At 44.1% G+C, this 25,177-nt stretch overlaps 1 protein-coding gene across 2 annotated transcripts in view; it reads right to left on the bottom strand.

Annotated features, from left to right (window-relative positions):
* Nucleotides 1-18,527, bottom strand: part of LGALS8 (galectin 8) — a 64,756-nt gene extending 46,229 nt beyond the window's left edge. Inside the window, exons 1-10 of one of the 2 annotated variants that reach the window (XM_066383705.1) lie at nt 17,940-18,527; nt 15,911-16,057; nt 11,262-11,350; nt 9,774-9,984; nt 7,809-7,928; nt 3,535-3,591; nt 2,849-2,875; nt 2,603-2,725; nt 2,038-2,126; nt 747-912 (exon numbers count right to left, since the gene is read on the bottom strand). In XM_066383705.1, the coding sequence (XP_066239802.1) occupies nt 747-912; nt 2,038-2,126; nt 2,603-2,725; nt 2,849-2,875; nt 3,535-3,591; nt 7,809-7,928; nt 9,774-9,984; nt 11,262-11,350; nt 15,911-15,952 (924 nt within the window). In that variant the 5' untranslated portion in view covers nt 15,953-16,057; nt 17,940-18,527. The remainder of the gene's footprint in view (nt 1-746; nt 913-2,037; nt 2,127-2,602; nt 2,726-2,848; nt 2,876-3,534; nt 3,592-7,808; nt 7,929-9,773; nt 9,985-11,261; nt 11,351-15,910; nt 16,058-17,939) is intronic. The other variant, XM_066383703.1, reaches the window with a different exon arrangement.
* Between the last annotated feature and the right edge of the window lie 6,650 nt (nt 18,528-25,177).

The following is a 25,177-nucleotide window of genomic DNA, read 5'->3' as shown; positions in this document are numbered from 1 at the left end:
AATTACTCCAGAACTGAGACAAGGTTCCTGTTAAAATTCCTATTAACTACTATAGAGTACATAGTAGAATTCAACATGACAACCACTGTCCAACAATTCCAGTGCAAATACTCTCATACTTTACTGGCTTTGCCATTTGCACTGACAGTCTCCATTACAAAAGGAGCACTCCAGCCCTACATGTGGTGGCACAGCGGATAAAGCATTGACTGGGAAGGCCAATTCAAAACCCTTGGCTTGCCTGGTCAAGGCACAATCTTGAAATAAAAAACACACACAAGGCCCTGACCGGTTGGCTCAGTAGTAGAGCGTCGGCCTGGCGTGCAGGAGTCCCGGGTTCGATTCCCAGCCAGGGCACACAGGAGAAGCGCCCATCTGCTTCTCCACCCCTCCCCCTCTCCTTTCTCTCAGTCTCTCTCTTCCCCTCCCGCAGCCAAGGCTCCATTGGAGCAAAGTTGGCCCAGGCGCTGAGGATGGCTCCATGGCCTCTGCCTCAGGTGCTAGAATGGCTCTGGTTGCAACAGCAACGCCCCCTGGTGGGCATGCCGGGTGGATCCTAGTCGGGCGCATGCGGGGGTCTGTCTGACTGCCTCCCGTTTCCAACTTCAGAAAAATACAAAAAAAAAAACCAACCCCCCCACACACACAAATCTCCACAGTAGAACTTGATTTGCATGAACCATCTTATCTTACCCCTGCTCCCAATATTCTTTTTCCTATCCCAATTTCAAAAAATATCATCTTACCTCAAAGTACATCCCAGGACTAAATGGGAAGCAAGTAATATTCCTCTCTTCTTCTCCCCAGGACTCCTGAAGAAAAGAATTTCTTACAAATGCTTTACTATTCAGGCGTGGGTTCAAGTGGAGAGCAATATCCTTGGATTTTCCTGATAGTAGATCAACGTTAAAGCTTTTAAAAGAAAAAGAAAAACAACCAAGTAGAAAAGAGTAGTGCACTTTCTGAAATGTTAAACAGAACTGAGCTGATTGTAACTACACAAAACTTAAGTATTCACATAGACACAGGAACACAGAAAGGTGAAACTTTAAATTCCAAGTTTGCATTCCACAGCAATTATTTGCAAAATAAAGATTTTAAAAAACTTAAAGTCAATGTTGAAGGAAGGTACAGATCTATCTGGCAGAGAGGAAACTGAAAAGTCAGAAGAAGAAACTCAGTGACTCCAGGCTGCAGGAGTGGGGTCCCCTCAGGCAGGGATTCTTCTACATTTAAATTTTTTTTTTTTACAGAGACAGAGAGTGAGTCAGAGAGGGATAGACAGGGACAGACAGACAGGAATGACAGACAGACAGGAATGGAGAGAGATGAGAAACATCAATCATTAGTTTTTCATTGCGCGTTGCAACACCTTAGTTGTTCATTGATTGCTTTCTCATATGTGCCTTGATCGCGGGCCTTCAGCAGACCGAGTAACCCCTTGCTGGAGCCAGCGACCTTAGGTTCAAGCTGGTGGGCTTTTTGCTCAAACCAGATGAGCCTGCGCTCAAGCTGGCAACCTCAGGGTCTCGAACCTGGGTCCTCTGCATCCCAGTCCGACGCTCTATCCATTGCGCCACTGCCTGGTCAGGCAGGCAGGGATTCTTCTAATACATGTCTGTTCTTGGAAGTGCAGTTCTTTCTAGAAAATACCTCTAATTTCTAGCTTTCAGATGTCTGAACATCTCCAGAGGTTCTTGAAGCAGAAATTTTATAAGTCACATGACAAGAAGAGCCCCAACAAAAGTGACAAGATCTGCTAGGCCTCTCCTGGATTTCTACAAGGTAGGAAGGGGGACAAAGTTGCCACCATCTTGCCAGGCACAAAAAGCCCAAGTCAGAACATTAGAATTTAATCTTGGTTCTGCCACCAACTAGTTGTTAGCAATCTAATGTCCTCTTGTTTTAATATTCTTACCTTTCAAATGAGGACTGACACTAGCCCTGCTTCTATCTCACAAGACTGTTTCACATGTAAGGCAGAAGAGACACACATGGGTAATGTGACACCATTACTATTAACTCAATGATACCAACCCTTTGGCATTTTTATTCACTTCTCCTTTAATGACAACAGTGCGTCCAGGGCCCAATGAGGCGTTCAACCTCGCAACAAATGGCAGAGTCTGAAAAGAAACAACAGTCAGCAGTAGGAGCCTGCAAAATGGGATCTGGGAAAACTGTCTAGACACTGGGGAACATATAAAGGCCATGACTATAAACCCCATGAAGGGATGGCCTGTGTGTGCCGTGGTCTCAAATGGGTCCCCAGCAGTGATCACTGAGCCTGGCTCACAGCTAACACTCAATGAAATGAAAGGACATGGAATGAGACCTGATACGCTTCATGAGTGAAACTTACTCTGAAAGACCTGTGCTTGGGGTCTGAAGTCCTGCTCCTGTTCTGCCTGAAGGGAGAAGTTGGGGAAATACAGATTGATGGCTCCTATATAAAGCCTGGGTGACTGATCATTGTCCAAGGACAGCATAAAAATGTCAAGTGGCTGCTTTGGGCTTCTACTGAGGGTAGAGGTAACATTTACCAGAAGATTAAAACTTAAATTTGTCACAAAGAATTAAGAAAATCTGGGGCTCTTCAAACCTTTGACAAACAGTTGAGAGGTAGTATTTTGTTGCAAGTCAAAGTGTGACTGACAGTCGAAACTTTGCTCTTGGTGTAGACAGTTCTGGGTACGATTGTATCAGTGTCTCCTCTATTACTAGGCTGTAGGGAAACAGTTCTGCAATAAGGTACGGAATGAATGAAGTTGTCTTCCAACACTTAGGCTGTTTGCTTCCTGGGCAATTTTATAAAATGTCCACATATTACATAAGCAAAAATACTTACAAATTGTGACATGCCAGCATCCTGTACCTATTAGAAAGACAAAATGAGGACATCTGAAAGAGAAGACTTCTTTTTTATGAGTAAGACACAGTACCGAGCCAGGCCAGAGCCTGGGGGACTATAGTATCTGCTTGGTCCTGGGGGTGACACTTGGGCACCAGAACTTCATGATTGCATGGCATGGAGTCACAGAGGGTGACTCAGGAGGAGAGTCTGAGTTTTTCATAAATGCTTCAAACATTTTAATTGTTAACTAGGGTGATCCCCAAATGCTGAGATTATTTCTTTTTATGAGGTACTAATGTGAAATCAGTAAGACTTCACTTGTCCCATTAATAAGAGCAAAAACTTAATGTTTAAGTTGTACATACTTTTTCCTAAAAGAGAAAGTACATGTGGAAGTTCATTTCCCAATGCAGTGTTCATGTCCAGTACCTCTGGCCAGTACTCATCAACATTAGTTCTTTTTACACAGGTTGCTGGACCCTGGTCACTCCTGGGTGCCTGGCACCACAGGAGTTGCCTCAATTTTCATATGATTACTTCCAGCCTATTAATATTATCCAGTTTTAATAATATCCAGTTTTCATATTGAAAATATAAAATAGCCTGCCTTCCACCTGATTGACATGGCACCTAAATGAACATTTTTAAACTGATGGCTCATCAAAATATTTAATACTTACATTTTTTCTACTTATCCCTGTCAGTTCCAGAGTAGATGCTTGGGTACTTTTTATATCCTGAAGAAAAGATAACAATTTTTAACATCCATCAGAATTCAAAATATAACCTGCTTGACATATCAAAAATAACAATAGGCCCTGGCCGGTTGGCTCAGTGGTAGAGCATCGGCCTGGTGTGTGGGAGTCCCAGGTTCAATTCCCGACCAGGGTACACAGGAGAAGCACCCATCTGCTTCTCCACCCCTCCCCCTCTCCTTCCTCTTTGTCTCTCTCTTCCCCTCCCGCAGCCAGGGCTCCATTGGAGCAAAGTTGGTCCGGGTGCTGAGGATGGCTCCGTGGCCTCTGCCTCAGGTGCTAGAATGGCTCTGGTTGCAACAGAGCGACGCCCCAGATGGGCGGAGCATCGCCCCCTGCTGGGCATGCCAAGTGGATCCCAGTCAGGCGCATGCAGGAGTCTGACTGCCTCCCCATTTCCAACTTCAGAAAAATACAAATAAATAAATAATAATAATAAATGGTATTAAACAAAAATATGCTTGAAAATTATATTCCACAAATGCACTTAACATATTTTATTATAGAAACTAAGAACTGCCTGACCAGTGGTGGCGCAATGGATAAAGCGTTGACCCAGAATGGTGGGGTCGAAGCCCCAAGGTTCCTGGTTCTGAGCGCAGGCTCATCACTGCCAGGTCACTGGCTTACGCAGGGGACAGTCTACATCAGGCGTCCCCAAACTACGGCCCATGGGCTGCATGCGTCACCCTGAGGCCATTTATCCGGCCCCCGCCGCACTTCCGGAAGGGGCACCTCTTTCATTGGTGGTCAGTCAGAGGAGCACTGTATGTGGTGGCCCTCCAACAGTCTGAGGGACAGTGAACTGGCCTCCTGTGTAAAAAGTTTGAGGACCCCTGGCATGATCCCAGAGCTTGCCAGCTGGAGCCCAAAGGTCCCTGGCTTGCTCTGGTCAAGGCACGTACAAGAAGCAATCAATGCAGAACTAAAGTGAAGTAACTATGAGTTGATGGCTTCACTGGTAAATTCTACCAAACAGTGAAATAAAAGTTAATATCTTTATCTGTGTTAAGCTATTTCAGAAAAACAGAGGAAGGAGAGCTTCTAAACTCATTCTACAAATCCAGCATTACCATGATACCACAAACACATTAAAAAAGAAAAAGGAAATTACATGCCAGTATTTTTGATGAACACAGATGCAAAGATTTTCAACAAAATATTAACAAACTGGATTCAACCATATATTGAAAGGATTATACACAATGACCAAGTAGAATTCATCCCAAGGATGTAAGGCTCATTCAATATCTATAAATAAATGAAGTGATGCATCATATTAACAAAATAAAGCACAGAAACCATATGATCATCTTAGTAGATGCAGAAAAAGCATTTGACATAATTCAACATCCTTTTGTGGTAAAAACTGTCAACAAAGCATGTAGAGAAGGAACCTATCTCCGCATGGCAATGGCAAGCTAATATACCCAATAGTGAAAAGCTGAAAGCTTTTCCTGTAAAATCAGGAAGAACACAGGGATGCCCACTAGTATCACTTTTATTCAACACAGAACTGGAAGTCCCAGCCACAGCAGACAACACAAAGAAATAAAAGACATCCAAATTGGAAAGGAAGAGGTAAAAATCTAAATATCTGAAGATAACTTGATACTATATAGAGAAAAACCTAATGACTCCACCAAAAATTTATTAGAACAAAATTGCAGAACGCAAACTCAATTTACAGACACCAGTTGCATTTCTACACATCAACAACCAGAAGGAGAAATTAAGAAAATGAGGCCATTTGCAATTGCATCAAAAAGCATAAAATACCTAGGAATGAATTTAATCAAAGATGTGAAGGCCGGTACTCTGAAAACTAGAAGACATTGAAGAAAGAAACTGGAGGAGATACCAATAAATGGAAGGATATATACCTTATTCATGGACTGGAAGCATTAATATTGTTTAAATGTCCTTATTACCTAAAACAGTATACAGATTCAGTGCAATCTCTGTGGCATTCTCAGAACTAATCCTAAATTTATGTGGAATCACAAAAGACATTGAATAACCACAGCAATCTTGAGAAAGAACAAAGTGGAAGGTACCACGCCTCCCTGATATCAGATTGTACTACAAGGCTATAGTACTCAACACAGCATGGTATTGCCATAAAACAGATACATGAAGCAATGGAATAGAGAGCCCAGAAATCAATCCTCCCTTATATGGTCAATTAATCTATGACAAAGAAGGCAAAGGTATACAGTGGGGTACATTCTATTCAATAAATGTTGAACAAACTAGACAGATACATGCAAAGTCTACTTTCTTACACCATACACAAAAATAAACTCAAATGGATTCAAGACTTAAAGGTAAGATCTGAAACCATAAACCTCCTAGAAGGAAACATAGGCAGTAAACTCTTTGACATTGCACTTCGTAATATCTTTTTGGATATGCCTCCTCGGGCAAGGGAAACAAAAGAAAAAATACACTAATGGGACTATATCGAACTAATTTTCCATTGATTTGAGAGAGGGAGGGAGAGAGAGAAAGAGAAAAGTATCAACTCATGTTCTTCTTAGTTGTTCCGTTCAGTTGTGCACTCACTGGTTGCTCCTCATATGTACCCTCACCGGGAATGGAACCTGTGACCTCAGCATCCTAGAACAATGCTCTTTCCACTGAACCACCCAGCCAGGGCCCAAGCTAAAGCTTTTGCTAAGCAAAGGAAACCATCAACAAAATGAAAAGGCAACCTACCTATTGGGAGAAAATACTTGCAAATGATACACCTGATAAGGGTTTAATATGTATATAAGGAACTCATGAAGCTCAAGACCAAAAAGAACAAACAGTCCAATTAAAGATAAATAGAGGGCCTGAAGAGACACTTCTCCAAAGAGGACATACAGATAGCCAGCAGACATGTAAAAAGATGTTCATCATTAATTCTCAGGGAAATGCAAATGAAAACCACAATATCATATTACCTCACACCTGTCAGAATGGCTGTCCTCAATAAATCCACAAATGACAAGTATTGTTGAGAATGTGGAGAAAAGGGAACCTTCATACACTGTTGGTGACATTGTAAATTTGTCAGACACTATGGAAAAACTAGTGTGTAGAGTCCTCAAAAATTAAAAATAGAAACACCATATGTCCTAGCAATTCCTGTTCTAGATATTTATCCTAAGAAACCCAAAACACTAATTCAAAGTTATCTTCATCCTATGTTTATTGCAGCATGACTAGTAATAGCCAAGAAAGGAAACAACCCCGTGTCCTTCAATAGACAACCAGATAAAGATGCGATGTATATATACAATGAAATGTTACTCAGCAGTAAAGAATGAAATCTTGTCATTTGCAACAGCATGAGTGGACCTAGAGGGTATTGGGCTTAAGTGTAACATCAGAAAGAAAGAAAAAATATATTACTTCATTCACTTACATGTGAAATCTATAAAAACAAAAGAATTAAGAAAACAAAACATACATCAACCCATAGATACAGAAAGCAAGCTGATGGTTGCCAAAGGGTAGGCTGGCAGGGGGGATGGGAATAAAAAATGAAATAATTTTTGGCCCTGGCCAGTTGGCTCAGTGGTAGAGCGTTGGGCTGGCGTGCAGGAGTCCCGGGTTTGATTCCCAGCCAGGGCACACAGGAGAAGCGCCCATCTGCTTCTCCACCCCTCCCCCTCTCCTTCCTCTCTGTCTCTCTCTTCTCCTCCCGCAGCCAAGGCTCCACTGGAGCAAAGGTGGCCCGGGCGCTGAGGACGGCTCTGTGGCCTCTGCCTCAGGCGCTAGAATGGCTCTGGTCACAACAGAGCAACACCCCAGATGGGCAGAATATCCCCCCTGGTGGGCATGCTGGTGGATCCTGGTCGGGCACATGCGGGAGTCTGTCTGACTGCCTCCCCGTTTCCAACTTCAGAAAAATACAAAAAAAAAAAAAATTAGGAAAGAAAATGAAATAATTTTTTTAAATGGCAAGGAAGGCAAGGTTAGATTATACAACTAAAAAAAATATTTTTTAGATAAGCCTCAGAGAAACAGGTCAATCTGCTAAATGACCAATTTACACAAAGTCAGTTCACAGAAAAAAAATAGAATCCTGACAGTTTAAAAGATTTACTTCCAAGAGTTAACACACTAAGAAGGAGGTATTAATTCCAGATGTTTCCTCCCACTTCATCAGAAAACATCAAGGAAGGCCCCACATGTAGAAGGGCACTCACCGAGCTGAAGCTGAAACCAACCGAGTGAACGTTGACTTTGCCGTAAATGCCCAGCGTGTCTATTTTATCTGGGCTAACCCTGTGGGCATAGAGCAGTGTATGCTTTCCATTTACAGCCACCTAGATGGACACAGAAGAAAGCCCCACACAAAAAAATTAATTTTATTAAGTTAACCAAACTGAAACCTGTTGACTTGGGTTTATTTTTCTCCCTTTTCCGACAGGGCTCCACTCTGTCTGACCAGAATGTGACTGACAGCCTCACTGCACCAGCAGTGTTTACCTTATTCTGACTTCCTGGATTGACCACCATGGATTCTCTCTCCAGACCAAGCACGCATGCAGGCACATATGTGCATAGGCATGTGCGCATCTGTGCATAAACGTGAGACATCCCAGGGTTCAGAGGCTCCGGATGCCCCAGAGGTCTGTGAGCCCAGGAGAGATCTGCTCTGCAACCCGCCACCCTCTGAGAGAGATCACTGTGCACCCAGCAGGTGCTCACTGAGTATCTGCTGCAGTTGCTGAATGAACGAACATGGGCAAGTTCCCCAACCTCCTGAGATTGCTGTATGTAAGCAGAACACCCTTGCTCGAAAGGCTGCAGTGGGGACAAGGCCACTGCAGTGAGACCCAGCATGTCCTGACACACAGCAGGTTCCAGCACACAGTTCCTTTTCCCTCCCTTCTTTCCAAGTGCCAGGTGCTGTGTTGGGGAATGCCAGGAAAACAGGCAGAATACAGTATGGTGTCTAAGCTAAAAGAGTGTAAAATCCCAGTGATAGGCAAAATAAATCCACGTAAAAGCTAAAACACAGCAGAACAGGAACAACAAGTACTCAAAGGCCAGAAAAGGGAGGGGCAAATGGGAGTTCAGGAGTGTTAGGGGCTATGTTCTGGTGGGCGCGGGATCCTGAAGGCCAGGACCCACACCAGGAATGGGAGAGTCCTCTCAAAATGGGATGGGTCTGCAGTCGGAGGCTCCACAGGTGGAGGGGCCAACAGGGGAACAATCTCTGGGACCAATTCTATGTCACACACAAGTATGATATATGAAATGCTTGTGGAAACAGTGATAGTATTTACTACAGACAAGATTTCTGAAATCTCTGGGTTTAAAATCTCATGATCCTAAAGAAACACTTTGTGGCAGGACATAACTTCACACTGGGATTCTCACTTCAACACTCAGCCCTCTCCCACCCCGTCCATTAGCTCCAAGTTCCCCTACACTTTGGGTCATGGTGGCTATAATTTACAACCCATAATAAATATAGTGCCATGCCAATTCAGAGCTAAGCTCAGCCCTGCTAGGAGAAATATGATCTAATAAATAACTATAACTGCCCTGCACCTCAACTCCACAAGACACCACTGGCGGGAGACAGGAACTACGCGCGCCTCACCTGTAGGTGGCCCCTACATGGAGAAAAATTATAAAGCCAAACTCTGGATTTAAGAAATGTAAGGGTGAGCTCACTACTATGGAAAAGCTTGCCCTGGCCGGTTGGCTCAGCGGTAGAGCGTCAGCCTAGCGTGCGGAGGACCCGGGTTCGATTCCCGGCCAGGGCACACAGGAGAAGCGCCCATTTGCTTCTCCACCCCTCCGCTGCGCCTTCCTCTCTCTCTCTTCCCCTCCCGCAGCCAAGGCTCCATTGGAGCAAAGATGGCCCGGGCGCTGGGGATGGCTCTGTGGCCTCTGCCTCAGGCGCTGGAATGGCTCTGGTCGCAACATGGCGACGCCCAGGATGGGCAGAGCATCGCCCCCTGGTGGGCAGAGCGTCGCCCCTTGGTGGGTATGCCGGGTGGATCCCGGTCGGGCGCATGCGGGAGTCTGTCTGTCTCTCCCTGTTTCCAGCTTCAGAAAAATGCAAAAAAAAAATGCAAAAAAAAAAAAAAAAAGAAAAGCTTCCCATGCACTTACTTTCATGAATGAGGATTCAGCTTTCATTCTCCAAAACCTACCTGAAATTTGTCTTTCAGCACCATAATCACAATTTCAAAAGACTTTTCTTTTTGGAACGGCATGTCGTAGGTGATCTCTTCCCATCCCCATTTTTCATTTTTCAGAGTATTGCAAACAATGCAGTTGGACCTTTTGAAACGTGGGTTGAAGTGAAAGACCACATCAGCTCGAGGTTTCACACTGCTGCCACTCTGTAAGTCCACCTGGAATCTGTGCGAGCAAAGAAACAACGGGGCTCTGAGTCCTCAGGAGGAAGGCTGCAGGGAGGGGCCCAACAGCGTGTAAATCCAGCTGAACATAGGACTGATCCTCTGCTCCTTCACCCACACACCCTAAATACCCTTCCTGTGCTTCGTCCTTAGTAGCAGACCCTACGCCAGGGGTCCCCAAACTGCGGCCCCCTGAGGCCATTTATCCGGCCCCTGCCGCACTTCGGAAGGGGCACCTCTTTCATTGGTGGTCAGCAAGAGGAGCCTAGTTCCCATTGAAATACTGGTCAGTTTGTTGATTTAAATTTACTTGTTCTTTATTTTAAATATTGTATTTGTTCCCGTTTTGTTTTTTTACTTTAAAATAAGGTATGTGCAGTGTGCATAGGGATTTGTTCATAGTTTTTTTTATAGTCTGGCCCTCCAACGGTCTGAGGGACAGTGAACTGGCCCCCTGTGAAAAAAGTTTGGGGACCCCTGCCCTACGCTGTAGCTGGGCCCCTCTGTCCAGGAGGAGCCTCCAGCCCCGCCTCTCTTGCAGCGCGCATGCTCATGTGGTAAAGCTCCGCTGAGGAGGGAGCCCATGTTCAGGGAAACTATCAGAAACTGCCCTGAAAGTTGGGTGACATCTGCCTTTCGCCCACCCTCTTCTCTTTCCCCCAGACAGCACATGCGCCCACCCAGCAACCCAAAACTCGATGTGAGGGCTGCAGTTCTCATGCCAAGAGTCACTGGAAAGAGGAGCTCACCCTGTGACAGCACAACCGGCAGCCAGAAGACGCCTGCTTCTCTAAGACTCAAGAGAGTTGCCTTAAAATGTGAACTGTTTCCGTTAGGCTTGACTTCCACATCTCACTTAAACCAATTACGTGGGCAGTGACCACATTGGCCTGACCCCAGCTCTAACATATGGCTTCATCCACCATTTGTACCCACAGTAAGCATTAGATAAAACCATCCAAAGCAAACCTTAAGAGATGCTGTGGGAATGACCCCATAACTGGACTTTGTCCCTATTATATGACAACAGTTCCCCTCATTCACTATATATATCCGATTCTTTATAATGAGATCAGACTTACAGCAATAAAATAAAAAACCCAACTAATCTTTATTCCAGTCACTCATTTTCATCTCAGCATCTGGGCCAGGATACCGAAAAGCAAAATCAGTCCTCAAATACCAAAATATGTCTCCCATGTTATCTTTTGTTACTGCCCCGCAGTCACAAAGGGACCATTTATTCATATTCTTTTTCAACTAATACAACAAGTTTACCTGTCCGAATCACCAGGAACATGCCCACGAATAACAATCAAAGTTCCAGGCTCCAACTGCTCAGGAATGGTCCCAACATAGGGGATTATCTAGGGAAATATTATAATTTTAACAAAGGTACTTTTACATAAAATTTAAAGACAACATTTTTAAGCACTACATTTTTATCACATATAAATCTGCTCAACTTAGCATCTTCTAAGTCATCCTCGCTATTCAAACAGCTACATAATATCTGCAAACTCAGTTCCTAGGGAAAAGACACAATATAAACATTCCCACAATACTTCTTACTTGGTTGGGGATTTTGTGAAATAAAATGTCTGAACAGAGTAATTCTGATAAATAGGAAAACAGCTTGTTGCAATGTCACCCCTCGCCCCAACATTCCAACCAACAGCTGGATCATGACCTCTCCTTAAGCCAACGCTGATGGAGATGAAGACCCTTACTGCCTGTAGAGGGGACTCATCCACACCTGGGATGTGGGCTTCCAGACTGCAACCCACACCACACTGCTAGACATGCAAGAACTCAGAGACTTAAGGATCTGAGCTCAGAGAGAGCTCAGGGTGCCTGGGGATATCTCAAGGTCTGGTGTCCATTTACCCTGGCATCCTGGCCTGGTTCATCTGTGGACTCAAGCTGTAAGAGGTGCTCTCACACAGTATTTGGGTCTTAACCTGCCCCTCACCACTCAGAACACAGCCTTTCTGTGTCTGGGGCTTGACACAGACTTTGTCATTCCCCGGCCCCTAAGCTGACTCCATTGGCTGGAACCTGTGTTCTGTGGGTGCACCTCGTGCCTCACACCCATCCCCTCTTCCACATGGGGGCACCTGGCCAGACATTAGCACGCCTTATGCCAAGCTAACCCAAGTCATGACATACATGCTACAGTCTATCCAAGATAGCTCTGATGGTCAAAATAAGAATAAATAGGCCCTGGCCGGTTGGCTCAGCAGTAGAGTGTCGGCGCAGTGTGTGGATGTCCTGGGTTTGATTTCTGGTCACGGCTCACAGGAGAAGTGACCCTCTGCTTCTCCACCCTGCTCCCTTCTCTTCCCCTCCTGCAGCCATGGTTCGAATGGTTTGAGCAAAGGTAGCCTCAGGCGCTGGGGATGGCTCCCTGGCCTCTGCCTCAGGCATGGAAAAAAAAAGCCTCCTCTCCATTCACTAAAATAAAAATAAAAAGGAAAAGCCACTGCGTTTGAGATAAATGAACTTAAAAATTTTAAGAGACTTTTTTTTTTTTTTTACGTGAGAGGAGGGGAGATAGTGAAACAGACTCCCACATACAACCCAACCAGGACCTACTGGCAACCCCCATCTGGGCCCAATGCTCATATCAACCAAGCTATTTTTGGCACCTGAAGTTAACGCACTGGTACCAACCAAGCTATCCTCAGCACCCCAGAACAATGCTATAAACAATAGAGCCACTGGGAGAGAAGGAGGGATGGGGGAGAAGCATATGGTCGCTCCTCTGTGTTCCCTGACTAGGAATCAAACCTGGGACATCCATATGCCAGGCTGATGCTCTATCCACTGAACAAACCGGCCAGAGCCAAGAGATTATCTTCAAATTGTTGAGAGCCTGGTAGCCTGAGAGGAGGTAGGAGTTAATGGCAGAAGGACTCTGATGGAAATGGAAAACCACAAAAGGGAAGCTGGCTCAGGGAGGAAGCCGCAAGTTTAGTTTTAAATTCAGCCTTGAAGGGTTGGCAGGGCATCTGAGAGCTGGCGATTAACCTTAGGTAAAAGGCCAAAACTGTAAGCAGATTGTAAGTATGCTCAAAAAGGACTCAAGATGATCAGTGAAGACATGAAAGAGAGAAGGTAAAGAAGACTGGTAAAGACAATACAGCAACTAAGAAAAAGTAAAAAGTCAGAGGGCAGGGCTATGGTGGGGACACGGCAGCAGAAATGGTCTCTCTCTCAAGAAGGAGGTAAGCCACAGAGCAACAGGAAGCAAAGGCTAGAAGGGACCTCAGAGGTTAAAGAGTAAGATTTTTGTTTCATGGTTTAAGATTAAATTGAAGGGAGAGCCTGACCAGGCAGTGGCGCAGTGGATACAGCGTCGGACTGGGATGCGGAAGGACCCAGGCTTGAGACCCTGAGGTCGCCAGCTTGAGTGCCAGCTCATTTGGCTTGAGCAAAAAGCTCACCAGCTTGGACCCAAGGTCGCTGGCTCAAGCAAGGGGTTACTCGGTCTGCTGAAGACCCGTGGTCAAGGCACATATGAGAAAGCAATCAAAGAACTAAGGTGTCGCAACGAAAAACTGATGATTGATGCTTCTCATCTCTCTGCATTCCTGTCTGTCTGTCCCTATCTATCCCTCTCTGACTCTCTCTCTGTCCCTGTAAAAAAAAAAAAAAAAAAAAAAAAAAAAAAATTGAAGGGAGACAGGGAGGATTTAGATTACTAAGGAGAAAGGAAGCACAGTTGCTAAGGAAACTGGCCCCGTGAGCTTTTCAGCATCAGGTGGAATTAATGTTAAAAGTGGTTTATTAACTTGGAACAATAACTTCTTAATCCCATTTTAAGACCTAATAAAATAAATAAACTGCCTAGGCAGATACTGAGTTGTCAGACAATATACACATTTCAGGGAGAGCATTTCTGATATAAAGATAATGTCTTCCAAATTATTCACTGAATTTAAATTGAAAGATTAATGAGCCTGGCTTTCTTAAGCCTTGGGAATCTATTAATTGAACTAGTCAATGAAATGTATTAAATACAAAAAAAAGTACATACGCCAGCTATACAATTTATCTTTTCCAAGAAGAGTTAATATGGACAGAATTACAAAATTTATTACCAATGGGACCAAAACTTTTAAAACATTAAGAAATAAACATAAAAAGCTGGCAGTGCTTTGTCTTCATAATACTTAATAAAAAATATAGTAGAAACACAATAAACACTTTCCCACTGCTTGAACTGATCACTAACAAAATAACCATAAGAAAAAGTCTATCTTGTACAATGTCCTAATTGATTAACCTAAAATATCTAAGTTATATGTGACCTCTTTTTTCCTATGGTCTTTTGAATACTGAAGAGCAATTAGCTGCAAACAGAAGAGCTGACATGTAACACGCTGGGACTGAATGTTAGAGAGTATGCAACAACAGCCTGGCCTGTTGTGGAGAAGTGGATTAGGTGTCAATCTGGAACACTGACATTGAGGTCGCCAGTTCAAAACTCTGGGCTTGCCGGGTCAAGGCACATATAACAAGCAATGAACAACTAAAGTGAAGCAACTATGAGTTTACACTTCTCACCCCCCCCCCCCCACGCCTCCTCTATCTGTAAAATCAATAAATAAAATCTTTAAAAAAAGAAAAGAAAAAAGGAGTATTTAATAATAAGTGAAATTTAAAGACATGTTAAAATGTTATTTTTGCCATTCAGGTCAGTCCACCTTTATCATTTCCTGCTTGTGAGAACTGACTATAAAACAGAGAAACTTAAAAAAAAAAAAAAAAAAAAGCTATGTGCCAAAAAACATTTACTTTGGAAACTTGTTATTACGGACCATCCTGGGAACAGCACTGAGGCCATCTGGGAGCCCTGAATGCATGCATGTGCTGCTGTACAGCAGCATGACTTCAGGCTCCCTTCATCAGGAAATGTCAAGGTATGCAGGGTTTTTAGCCTATGAAATGATTTTCTAAAGACCAGACCAATACGACATCTTTGTGTATCAGGCCAGCACTGAGCAGTGTAGCCCACAAGCCCACTCCTCCTCCTGGCTCCATTCAGGGTTACACTTCAGTCACCCTTGGCAGGTGGCCTGCTTTTATAAATCACTGCAGAAAGTCCACCATTTTAAGACGGTTTGAACTCTAAGATGCACAAAATCATTTTAAATGTCTCTGAGTTCAAGTTCAGTAAATCTTCTTTCCTCATTAAATCAAGAACTACTGAAGACTCTGTCTAAAGCCAAGTTTGCTTTACATGGCAGTCATTCAACTCAAGAGGAAAAACAGTTGTATCCACAAAGTAAATAACAAAAAGTTGAACTCATTTACATTATTAGACTGGTTTAGGGCCTCATACTCCCTATTTCCCTAAGAGTTTCTTGGGGGATTTACAAAAAAAAAAGGCAGCAACTCTACTTCAGACCTAAATTCAGGATTCAGCTCCAGATACATAGAAACTGCTTCAACCACGTAAAACTAAAACAAGCTCGGTATTTCCCGGGATGTGCACTGAAATTTCGAGCAACTACTGCCATTCAAGGGTTCCTGGGTCAGCCTCAGGCTAGGACAAGACCTGTAATTTTTCATTCTCCATCTCACCACTTCTCAAGTGAGAAGCAGCATTTTAAATGAAGAGGGAAAAAGTGAGACATTAACTTCTCATGAACATGTCTAATTTAAAACTTATAGTATAAGAAATATGTTTTCCTTTTAAAATGATGTCTTATGGCCTGACCAGGCAGGGGTGCAGTGAACAGAGTGTCAGCTTGGGAAGCTGAGGACCCGGGTTCAAAACCCGAGGGTCACCATCTTGAGCATGGGCTCACCAGCTGGAGTGTGGGGTCACAGACCCCAAGGTCACTGGCTTGAGCAAGGGGTCACTCAATCTGCTGGAGCCCCTTTCACTGGTGAAAAGTGATTTCAGAGAAATCAGTTACCGGGTTATAGATGACATTCTGTAGGTTGTTTAAGGACAACATCCTTCTTTTCCACTTTACTGTTGACTGAGGTCTCTCTTCTCTGTATGACCTAAGGTTTTAAGCATTCATTTAATGGCTTCCCAGATTGAAACTGAGGCAGGTGCCCTGTGTAAAATCAAAACAAAGTGAAAGAAAATGCATCATTTTTATTCATATAACTATTCTTAAATTTAAATTATAAGTTATTTTACTGATATTTACCAAATAACAGAATGCTATTACAATCAAAGATCTAACCCCAATTCTCCCCTAATATACTTATATACTAAATAATTTTCGATTATAAATGCAGATAATACTGGTTTAAAAATTACATCAGTAGAAAACTTCTAGCATTGAACTTTAGGCCCTGGCCAGGTAGTTCAGTGAACGAAGTGTCCTGACAGGGATGTGGGTTTGATCACCAGTCAGGGCACACACAGGAAGCACCCAAAAAACACACAACCGAGTGGAACAACAAATGCTTCCTTTCCCCCTCCCCTCTCTCTGTCTCTCTAAAAATCAATAAAAATTAAGCCCTGGACGTATTGTTCAGTTGGTTGGGGCATCCACCTGGAGTGTGGAGGTTGCCAATTCGATTACCCCATCAGGGCATATTCAGGAGCAGCTTGATCTTCCTGTCTCTCTCCCTGCCACCCTCTCTCAATCAATCAATCAAGCAAGCAAGCAACCAATGAGTGCACAACTAAGAGGAACAAGCTGATGTTTCTCTCTCTCTCTTCCCCATACCCCTCCATCAATGGAAAAATTAAAAGAAAATAAATCCCTAAAATAATAGCATACAACTATCTTGAGATAGTCATTTAACTTTTCTCATCTGTAAAATGAGCATAGCTCTTACTCACAGGTTTGTTGAGAATTACGTTAATTAAATATTAATTATGCAAGTGCTTTATATTTGAGCAATTATTAATAATTAATAAAAAAAGGTTGCTCCTAATTTAAATAAGTCAAAAGAAAAAACCCAATCTGAGCAATTATTAATAATTAATAAAAAAAGGTTGCTCCTAATTTAAATAAGTCAAAAGAAAAAACCCAATCTGAGCAATTATTAATAATTAATAAAAAAAGGTTGCTCCTAATTTAAATAAGTCAAAAGAAAAAACCCAATCTCTTGAATATTAATAAAATAGTTTTCCTGTTGACTAAAAAAAAAAAAAAAGTGTGTGTGGTGCGGGGAGTATCAGCCAGTTTTTTAAAAACAAACTTCCAGTTACAGAACAGTCACGCGGCTGCAGCACACAGCTATGGGGACAGTCACTGACACCGCACAAGCTTTGTGGTGACAGGGGTGAGTAGTCTCTGTTCCGCACACCCCAAACTAACTCATGCGGGACTTCAGCTATACGGTCAAAGACCCGTCGGTACACTTAAAAGCTCCGGGGAAGACTTGACTCTGGAACCGAAAGAGAAACGAACCTCAAGCGTCCTGGATGCCTTCCGCCCCCCTCCCGCCCGCAGAGAGCATGCGCAGACGCGGCTGGCACTGGGTCCGGGTTAGAAGTCAGTGCGAGAGGCAGCGGCCAGGCCGCAGACGAGCTGGGGCCACCTCACGGATCACGCGGGGCCAAGCCAGGCTTGCGGAGCCCGGCTCCCGGAGAGACGCGGGGACAGGCACGCCTAGCAGGAAGCCGTCGTTCCGTTCCCGGAGCGTCAACGCAGCTGGGGCAACCAGTGTTTCCTCGCGTTTTACAGGCCGGCCAGTGACTCGGCCGCTCACCGGGCGCGTTCACAGCGAGCGCGGGGACCCCCCGGGGTCTGTCACCAAACTTAACACTCTGTCACCTAAACGTCGGGGTAGGAAAGCTCCCCAGGTTGTCGGCCTCGGCCGCAGGAAGCAGGTGACGCGGCGACCAGGCAACCCGGCCTGCGGCGGGACCTCCGCGCCGCCAGGCTGACCGGAGACGTGTTCACCCGTCAACTGTGACTGGGGACAGCGACGGCCGCATCCCCTCCGCGGCCGACACTCCCCCGACAGCCAACTCACCGGGCAGGTGTCGCAGGCACTCGGGCAGTGGACTTCCGGCACCGCGCGCTGTCCTCTTCCGCCAGCTTCCGCCGGCCACCGTGCGCGAGGGCGGTCAGCCCGACGCCGTTTCCGGTCCGCGGCCACGCAGCCGACTTCCCACACCGCCTGGCAGCGGGATGGCAAGGACGAGAGTAGACTCTGTTTTTAAAGATCCCTGGGCGGACTGGCTGCCTCTTCCCAGTCGTCCGGGTGCGGCGGAGGGAGTGCCCCGTCCGCTCCGTGTCGCCGGCCTCCGGTTTGGGAGGGAGGGCGCTTCGCGCCGCCGGGGTGCACCGCCCAGGCCCCGCGGGGACCACAGGCGCGTCTCTGGTCTTCCGTGGGCGCAGTGTCGTTTCCTTGTCTGCGCCAGACCACAGTCCACGCCATGTGCCCCAGGGCAACCCGACTGGAGGCGTCCTCGGGCCGCTCCTTTGGGTGTCAGGGCAGGGGGCGCCAAGCCCTGAGCCCCGCCCCCGCTGTCTGGACTACCCTGGCAGCCCCTGCCTACGCAGATCTCCACCCTTCTGCACTGTGTTTTCTAAGTTTTGCGCGTCTGCGGGCCACGTGCGGAGCGCGAGTGGGCGGGGCGGGGTCACGTGTGCCGCGGGGGTGGGGCGATGGCTAGCGTTCCTCAGCCCCTCTTCCATTCCTACCTGTCTCTGCTTGATTTTTACCCGTTTGCTTTAAGCAGACACGTTCTCGTGTCACTGCTATGGTCCCTTCCTCTCTGTGGCTTTTGTTTTTATTTTTTAATTTATTTAAATTGAAGGATTCATTACACATCCCATACCAGTGACCTCAGGTCTGATTTGCTATTACTTTTCTCTCCTCTTCCCTTTGATGCTCCAAGTTTGATTCACCCTTAAGGATCCAACGTAAATTGCTACATTAACCCTTGACACGCACTACCTTAGACCTGGACTTGTCTTTCTTTGCATGTTTTATTTGTCCAGCTCCATTGCAAATTGAGAAGAGGAATTTGTCTATGTGTGAGGAACAGTGCCTAGTGGGCTGCTTTGCACTAGACACCGGACGTGTTAGATTATTGATAAAGTAAGAAGCGATTGAATCTCTTCACAAGTTTGCCTGGGTTTAGTACCTCTCCTTTATAAACTAAGCTGAAATACTAAATACATCTGTGTTCTATTTCATTGGTAGGTGAGATTTAGGTGCAATGGAACTAATACAAGTGACAGAAATCCAGTGTTGGTGAAGTGATTTCTGATTAAAAGATGCACAAATCCTAAGAATTTACGCTTAGAAATAACCCCCTCATTAATCCCTGTTTTGTTTAATGAGCTTAGCACTAAGTATTACAAGTATACAAAGGGCTTATCTGCAAAGATACCAACCAGCACCCCCAGAGGAGGTCTGGGACCACAGACAGTACCAAACCCTATGAATACTATATTTTCCCAATACATACCTACCTGTGATAAAGTTTATAAATGAGGCACAGTAACAGATTAAAGACTAATAAAACAGAACTATAAAAAGGCTGTAATAAAAATCATGTAAAATAAGGGTGACTTGAACACAAGCATGGCTATCATGCAGCAATTTCAAACTAATGAATTGTTTGTTTATGGAATTTTCCATTTAATATTTTCAGACCACAGTTCACAGTTGGTAAGGGGATGACTGTACCTTCCTTACAGGACATTTCTTGATGCAGAGAAGGTGCCGCGAACCAGCGCAGCTCCAAATAACGGTGCGGAATTGAGGAAACACACTTGTCAAAACAAAACCAATGGGACCGGGAGGACTCCTCAAACTGCCTGGCAGCATCTGAGTGCCTCATAGCCCCAGTTCGCTTTATTATATAGACCTATGCAAATCAAGGACCCTGATACAAAGTTGCACATCAAAGACTAAGACAGGGACTCTCCCAAGGCAAAAACAGGATACATTAGTGAAATTTACAAACATCTGAAACAAACAAAGAGTCAGAGGAAGGGCATGTATATTGCTTCCTGCAACCCAAGGAAGGAAGTGGAGGGGTGCAAATACTCAGCATCATAGCTAAATATGGAGATGGAGGGGGGAGAACTTAGCCCCCTGCCAAGCCTCGAATCTATAATGGCTTTTTGCCATTAACGGTCCACAATATATCCCCCTTTTCTTTTTAATTTGTGTGCTGAGATTTGCACTCATTTGATTTTCTAATTTGGAGGCAGACGGAAAAAATACAGAACAAACACAAAATTAGTATAGCCAATGCTAACAGATACCCAAAACAAGTATACTAATACATCACAGTGATTAAAGCCTTTAAGCAAACTCTTTAAGCTAATACAACAAGAATCTATAAAAGAGTAATGTCCTTAAAGTGTTCACCAAGTCCAAGTTGGCACCAACACCATTCCAAATCTCTGCAAATGCAACCCAACCCTAGTTCAGTCCATCAAAAACTGTCACAGGAGCAGGAGTCCAGGAAAAGTCCACATTCAGGAGAAGTCCACATGGCACTGGAATTGCCGTCACACTTCCACACTCTGCAGTTAGCGTCAAAGTCCCAATGACCACTGCTTCTAGCTGGTAATGACCCAGGTAGACTGGAAAAGCCATCCACAGCACGCATGAAGACGGAGCTTCCGTTTTCTTTAAACTGGAAAGATGAACCCAGGGGTCCTATACTGGAGCTTTAGAGCCATGAGGTGGTGAGGAGAACCTTGGGATACACTAAGCTGGGTGGCAGAGGTAAATTTGTAAGTTGGCAAAAAAAGAAAAAAGAAGCTCTGAATTAGGAGTAGGTCCTAGCCTAAAATATGAGTGGGGCATTGAGGCAGGAGGAATAAAGGAAAGACTATATATTAAACAAAGCAGCAGAAAACAGGACTATCAATACCCACAACAGAGATCTTCGAGGGAAAAATAAAAAACCTGAATATTCAGGCAAGACATAGTTAAATGGCCCTTGTGTAAATGAGACCAGTCTACCGGCTACTTGGAAGAAATACCCCAGGCTTGTCCACAGTGTCCTAGATGGGGCCGACGGCCCTGGGCACCTTTTAGCCTTCAGTGGCAAATCCCAGTATTCTGGGCAGGGTTAGGTCACAGGTGGCTGGAGCAGGGCTGGAAGAGACTGAACCCTCCCTTAGAGGAGTGAGGGGGAAGCCTACCTTCCAGTGTGTCCCTTCTTCCTCACAGCAAAGGCATGTAAGCCTGGCAGGCTTTGGCTCAAATGACCATCCTTTCCACTATTGAAGCAAGGCCCTGATGAAGTTCCAGTTGGAGCGTTGGAGCCTCTGAGGGCGTATGCCAAGAGCTAGTATTTTACCTGATCTCCTTTGGGCTTTTTTCTGCCTCTTCGTACCTTAAAAGCCATGCTCAGATGATCTCGCTGAGGGGCTTGAGAGTCCCTATCTGCCTATATATCTGGAGCTATTCAGAAAAGAACAAAACAGTGTTATTAGCTGGGATCAAATAAAAATTAAAAAAAGGGGTAGTAGTTTGCAGGACAAAAAATTTGACATCTCTTGTATATCAGCATTCAGAAGAAATTGTTTGAAGTAAAAAGTGTAACAGGGTAGACCTGCAGGAGCTCCAGGACATGACTCCCCCCCCCCCTTCTTATTATTTACAATTGAATCTTCAAGCAAATGTTAAGCACACTTTACAATATTTTGACTTCAAAGATTGCAAGAAATTCTTGACTTTGTTAACTTTTAACAAAAATAGAGTAAATGCACCTTCAAGCAACATTCCCACACTTATCAAAACACCCCCTTAATATTAATTAACAGGCACCTTAAAGAGTACATATCAAAACTGGAAAATCCCAGTGTGATCTTCATTATTCTATAGTAAAAAAAAAATCTTTACACTTTTATTATGTAAATTTATGCTGCTTCAAGCCTTTCACTTGTGGCCTGGAGCAGCCTGGCCAAACCAGCAAGTCTTTTGGATCCAAAATGAGCGCGCTTTACTTGTTCCAAACAAAATTATATTTATATAGGGAAATGAAATTATCCCTATTTTGTTTTCAATACTAGAGCCGGCACTTCCAAAACTATCATCATTGTTACTTTTCATGTAGGGACTTAATTCAGGCCTTATAAACAAAAACACTTAGACATTATACAAAGACTTCACATACAATCACACAAATCAAGAGTGAAACCCGGGGTTTTAGAGATTAAACTATGGCCTGCTTGATCTTAAGTAGGGCTACCTTAATAGGAATGTAATAAGGATATATATTAAACAGAGATCTCTCTCGAAAAATCTCAAGACAGCCGTATGAGATTTCTATTCAGCAATACCCAAATCAGGCCCCCCTTTCGCCCTCCTTTCAAGCAATGGAGCAGGAAAATAAAATGATCTAAAACATTAAAAAATTAGATAATAATAATTGAGAAAGGGAAGAGATCATAGTAAAATAAGCCTCATACAATTGCTCTTGTGAAATGAGTCTCTCATCTAGAATCATGGTGTCTCACCAGTCATTCAGGGATCCACCGAGGAGCTTCAGCAGACCTAGGAAAAACACACACATATCCTCGGCCCCATAAGAGAACAGGGTCTGGCCCTTGCCAGATTCCTGTGAGCAGGTCCCTCCATCGCACTTCAGGGAAGGCTTTCCTTGCAGGGTTCCAGAGTCTCTCTGCTGCTGAATGACCCTGTACATCAGTATTCAAAAAATTTAAAGTAAAAAGAGCATGACAAAGAAGATTTGCAGGAGTTTCCTAATACTTAAGTTGCTATTTGGCTCCTAACTGAACACACCTCACAATGCACTAGCCAAATCAGTAAGACTTAAGGATCTACATTCTATTCTATTTAAATTTAAATGAGCACTCCTTACAAGTTCTAAAACATTTTATTTTTTCTAAATATTAGAGTCAGCATTTCCAATTTTTGCATGCAAAAACAAACTTAATTCAGACCTTAAAAACAGACACATTTTGACAACATTAAGCAAAGACTAAACAGAGACAAGAATTAAACGAACCAGACAAACCAGAGAGAAACCCGGGATTTCAGAGCACATCCAGATTAGAAAGATGCCTGCCTGATATTAGTCAGGGCATTTTCTTACAGAGGGACTGAAGGATGTGACTAAACAAAATCTCCCCGAGAAAATTTGCTCTTGGCAGCTGCTGGGATATTTTCCATAGTCAGATCCAACACAGGTCCCCTGCCTCAACCTCCAGGCAAAGAACAAGAAAGAAACAAAATGATAGTTCAGAAGACCTCAGTCAAAACATTAAAGAAAATCAGCCCATGACAGAAAAAGATGAAATTTTCCTAATACTTGAGTCTCCTATCCATTCTCAAATTCTATATTCACTGTAACTGGCAGCTCAGGTTGACTATGCTGAGATTTTTCTCCTACCTCAACAGCTCTTTCATGAAAGTCCAACTTCCACAGCAAATAATCACCCCCTGAGAGACAAGCACAAGCAATCACCTTCCAGTCATTTTGGGTGAAGAGCTTTTGTACTAATAGAATCTAATAAACCAAGTGAAAAAGGGGCAGTAGGCCCATACTGAACACAAGCAAGTTTAAGCTCTTTCAGAGCTCTAAAAGATACAGGTTCATGTTCTCGCACTAGTCTCCCTGTATCATCCTGTATTTCTACAACAGGAAAATGGGTAAAGCCATCATTTATTGTTTCCCCTACATTTCGAGCCTGGTAATCAGCCTGATAAGGGAATGGAGGAGCAGAGGGTTGAATGTAGGAAGGAGCTGAGGGCAGCGGAGGCCCCACGGCTAAGGCAGCCATAGCCACGGATTTTTCATCCCCCCTGTTATCCTCAGACTCCAAGTTATCCTCATTTTCACATCCCTCTGTTTCCAGTTCACCCTGATACTCTTAAAACAATGATTTGTCTTCATACGGAAACATTCCTACATAAAGGTCCCTTACTTTTGACCCTATCTGTCCCATAATCTTTTACTCCCAACTACACTTTCCCCAAAAACTTTCTTTACTCACTGTGCGCACTTTACTTTGGGGAGTTCCGTCACCTTCCTTCAGTTTTAGTTTCCTCGTACTCATACTCAAGTCTTCTGTTCAGGCGCCACTTGCCGCGGACCAGCGCGGCTCCAAATAACGGTGCGGAATTGAGGAAACACACTTGTCAAAACAAAACCAATGGGACCGGGAGGACTCCTCAAACTGCCTGGCAGCATCTGAGTGCCTCATAGCCCCAGTTCGCTTTATTATATAGACCTATGCAAATCAAGGACCCTGATACAAAGTTGCACATCAAAGACTAAGACAGGGACTCTCCCAAGGCAAAAACAGGATACATTAGTGAAATTTACAAACATCTGAAACAAACAAAGAGTCAGAGGAAGGGCATGTATATTGCTTCCTGCAACCCAAGGAAAGAAGTGGAGGGGTGCAAATACTCAGCATCATAGCCAAATATGGAGATGGAGGGGGGAGAACTTAGCCCCCTGCCAAGTCTCGAATCTATAATGGCTTTTTGCCATTAACGGTCCACAACAAGAAGGGACATAAATATTTGGAGGTCCCACATCGCTTCCTTGGATTATTGCAAAAACCTCCCTTGTCTCCCTGTAATCTACTCTCAACCAGCAGCCAGAGACGTGATGACAAAGTATAATCCACACAATGTTACTCCTCTACTAAAATCTCCCAGTAGCCTTTGCTTATCCTTTGAGTAGAGATCCAAGTTTGTTTTTTTTATAAATAAATTTTTATTAATTTTAATGGGGTGAAATCAATAAATCAGGGTACATATGTTCAAAGAAAACATGTCCAGGTTATCTTGTCATTCAGTTACGTTGCATACCCATCACCCAAAGTCAGGCTGTCCTCTGTCACCTATCTAGTTTTCTTTGTGCCCCACCCCTCCCCCTTCCCTTTTCCCTCCTTCTCTCCTGTGCCCCCTTCCCCCCCACCCCCGGTAACCACCACACTCTTGTCTATGTCTCTTAGTCTCGTTTTTATGTTCCACCAATGTATGGAATCATGCAGTTCTTGTTTTTTTCAGATTTACTTATTTCACTCCGTATAATATTATCAAGATCCCACCATTTTGTTGTAAATGATCCGATGTCATCATTTCTTATGGCTGAGTAGTATTCCATAGTGTATATGTGCCACATCTTCTTTATCCAGACTTCTATTGAAGGGCTTTTTGGTTGTTTCCATGTCCTGGCCACTGTGAACAATGCTGCAATGAACATGGGGCTACATGTGTCTTTACGTATCCATGTTTCTGAGTTTTGGGGGTATATA

The sequence above is a fragment of the Saccopteryx leptura genome, chromosome 1 (genome assembly GCF_036850995.1).
Source record: "Saccopteryx leptura isolate mSacLep1 chromosome 1, mSacLep1_pri_phased_curated, whole genome shotgun sequence".
In the NCBI taxonomy this organism is placed as follows: Eukaryota; Metazoa; Chordata; class Mammalia; order Chiroptera; family Emballonuridae; genus Saccopteryx; species Saccopteryx leptura.
This window is presented reverse-complemented; position numbering and strand designations above follow the sequence as displayed.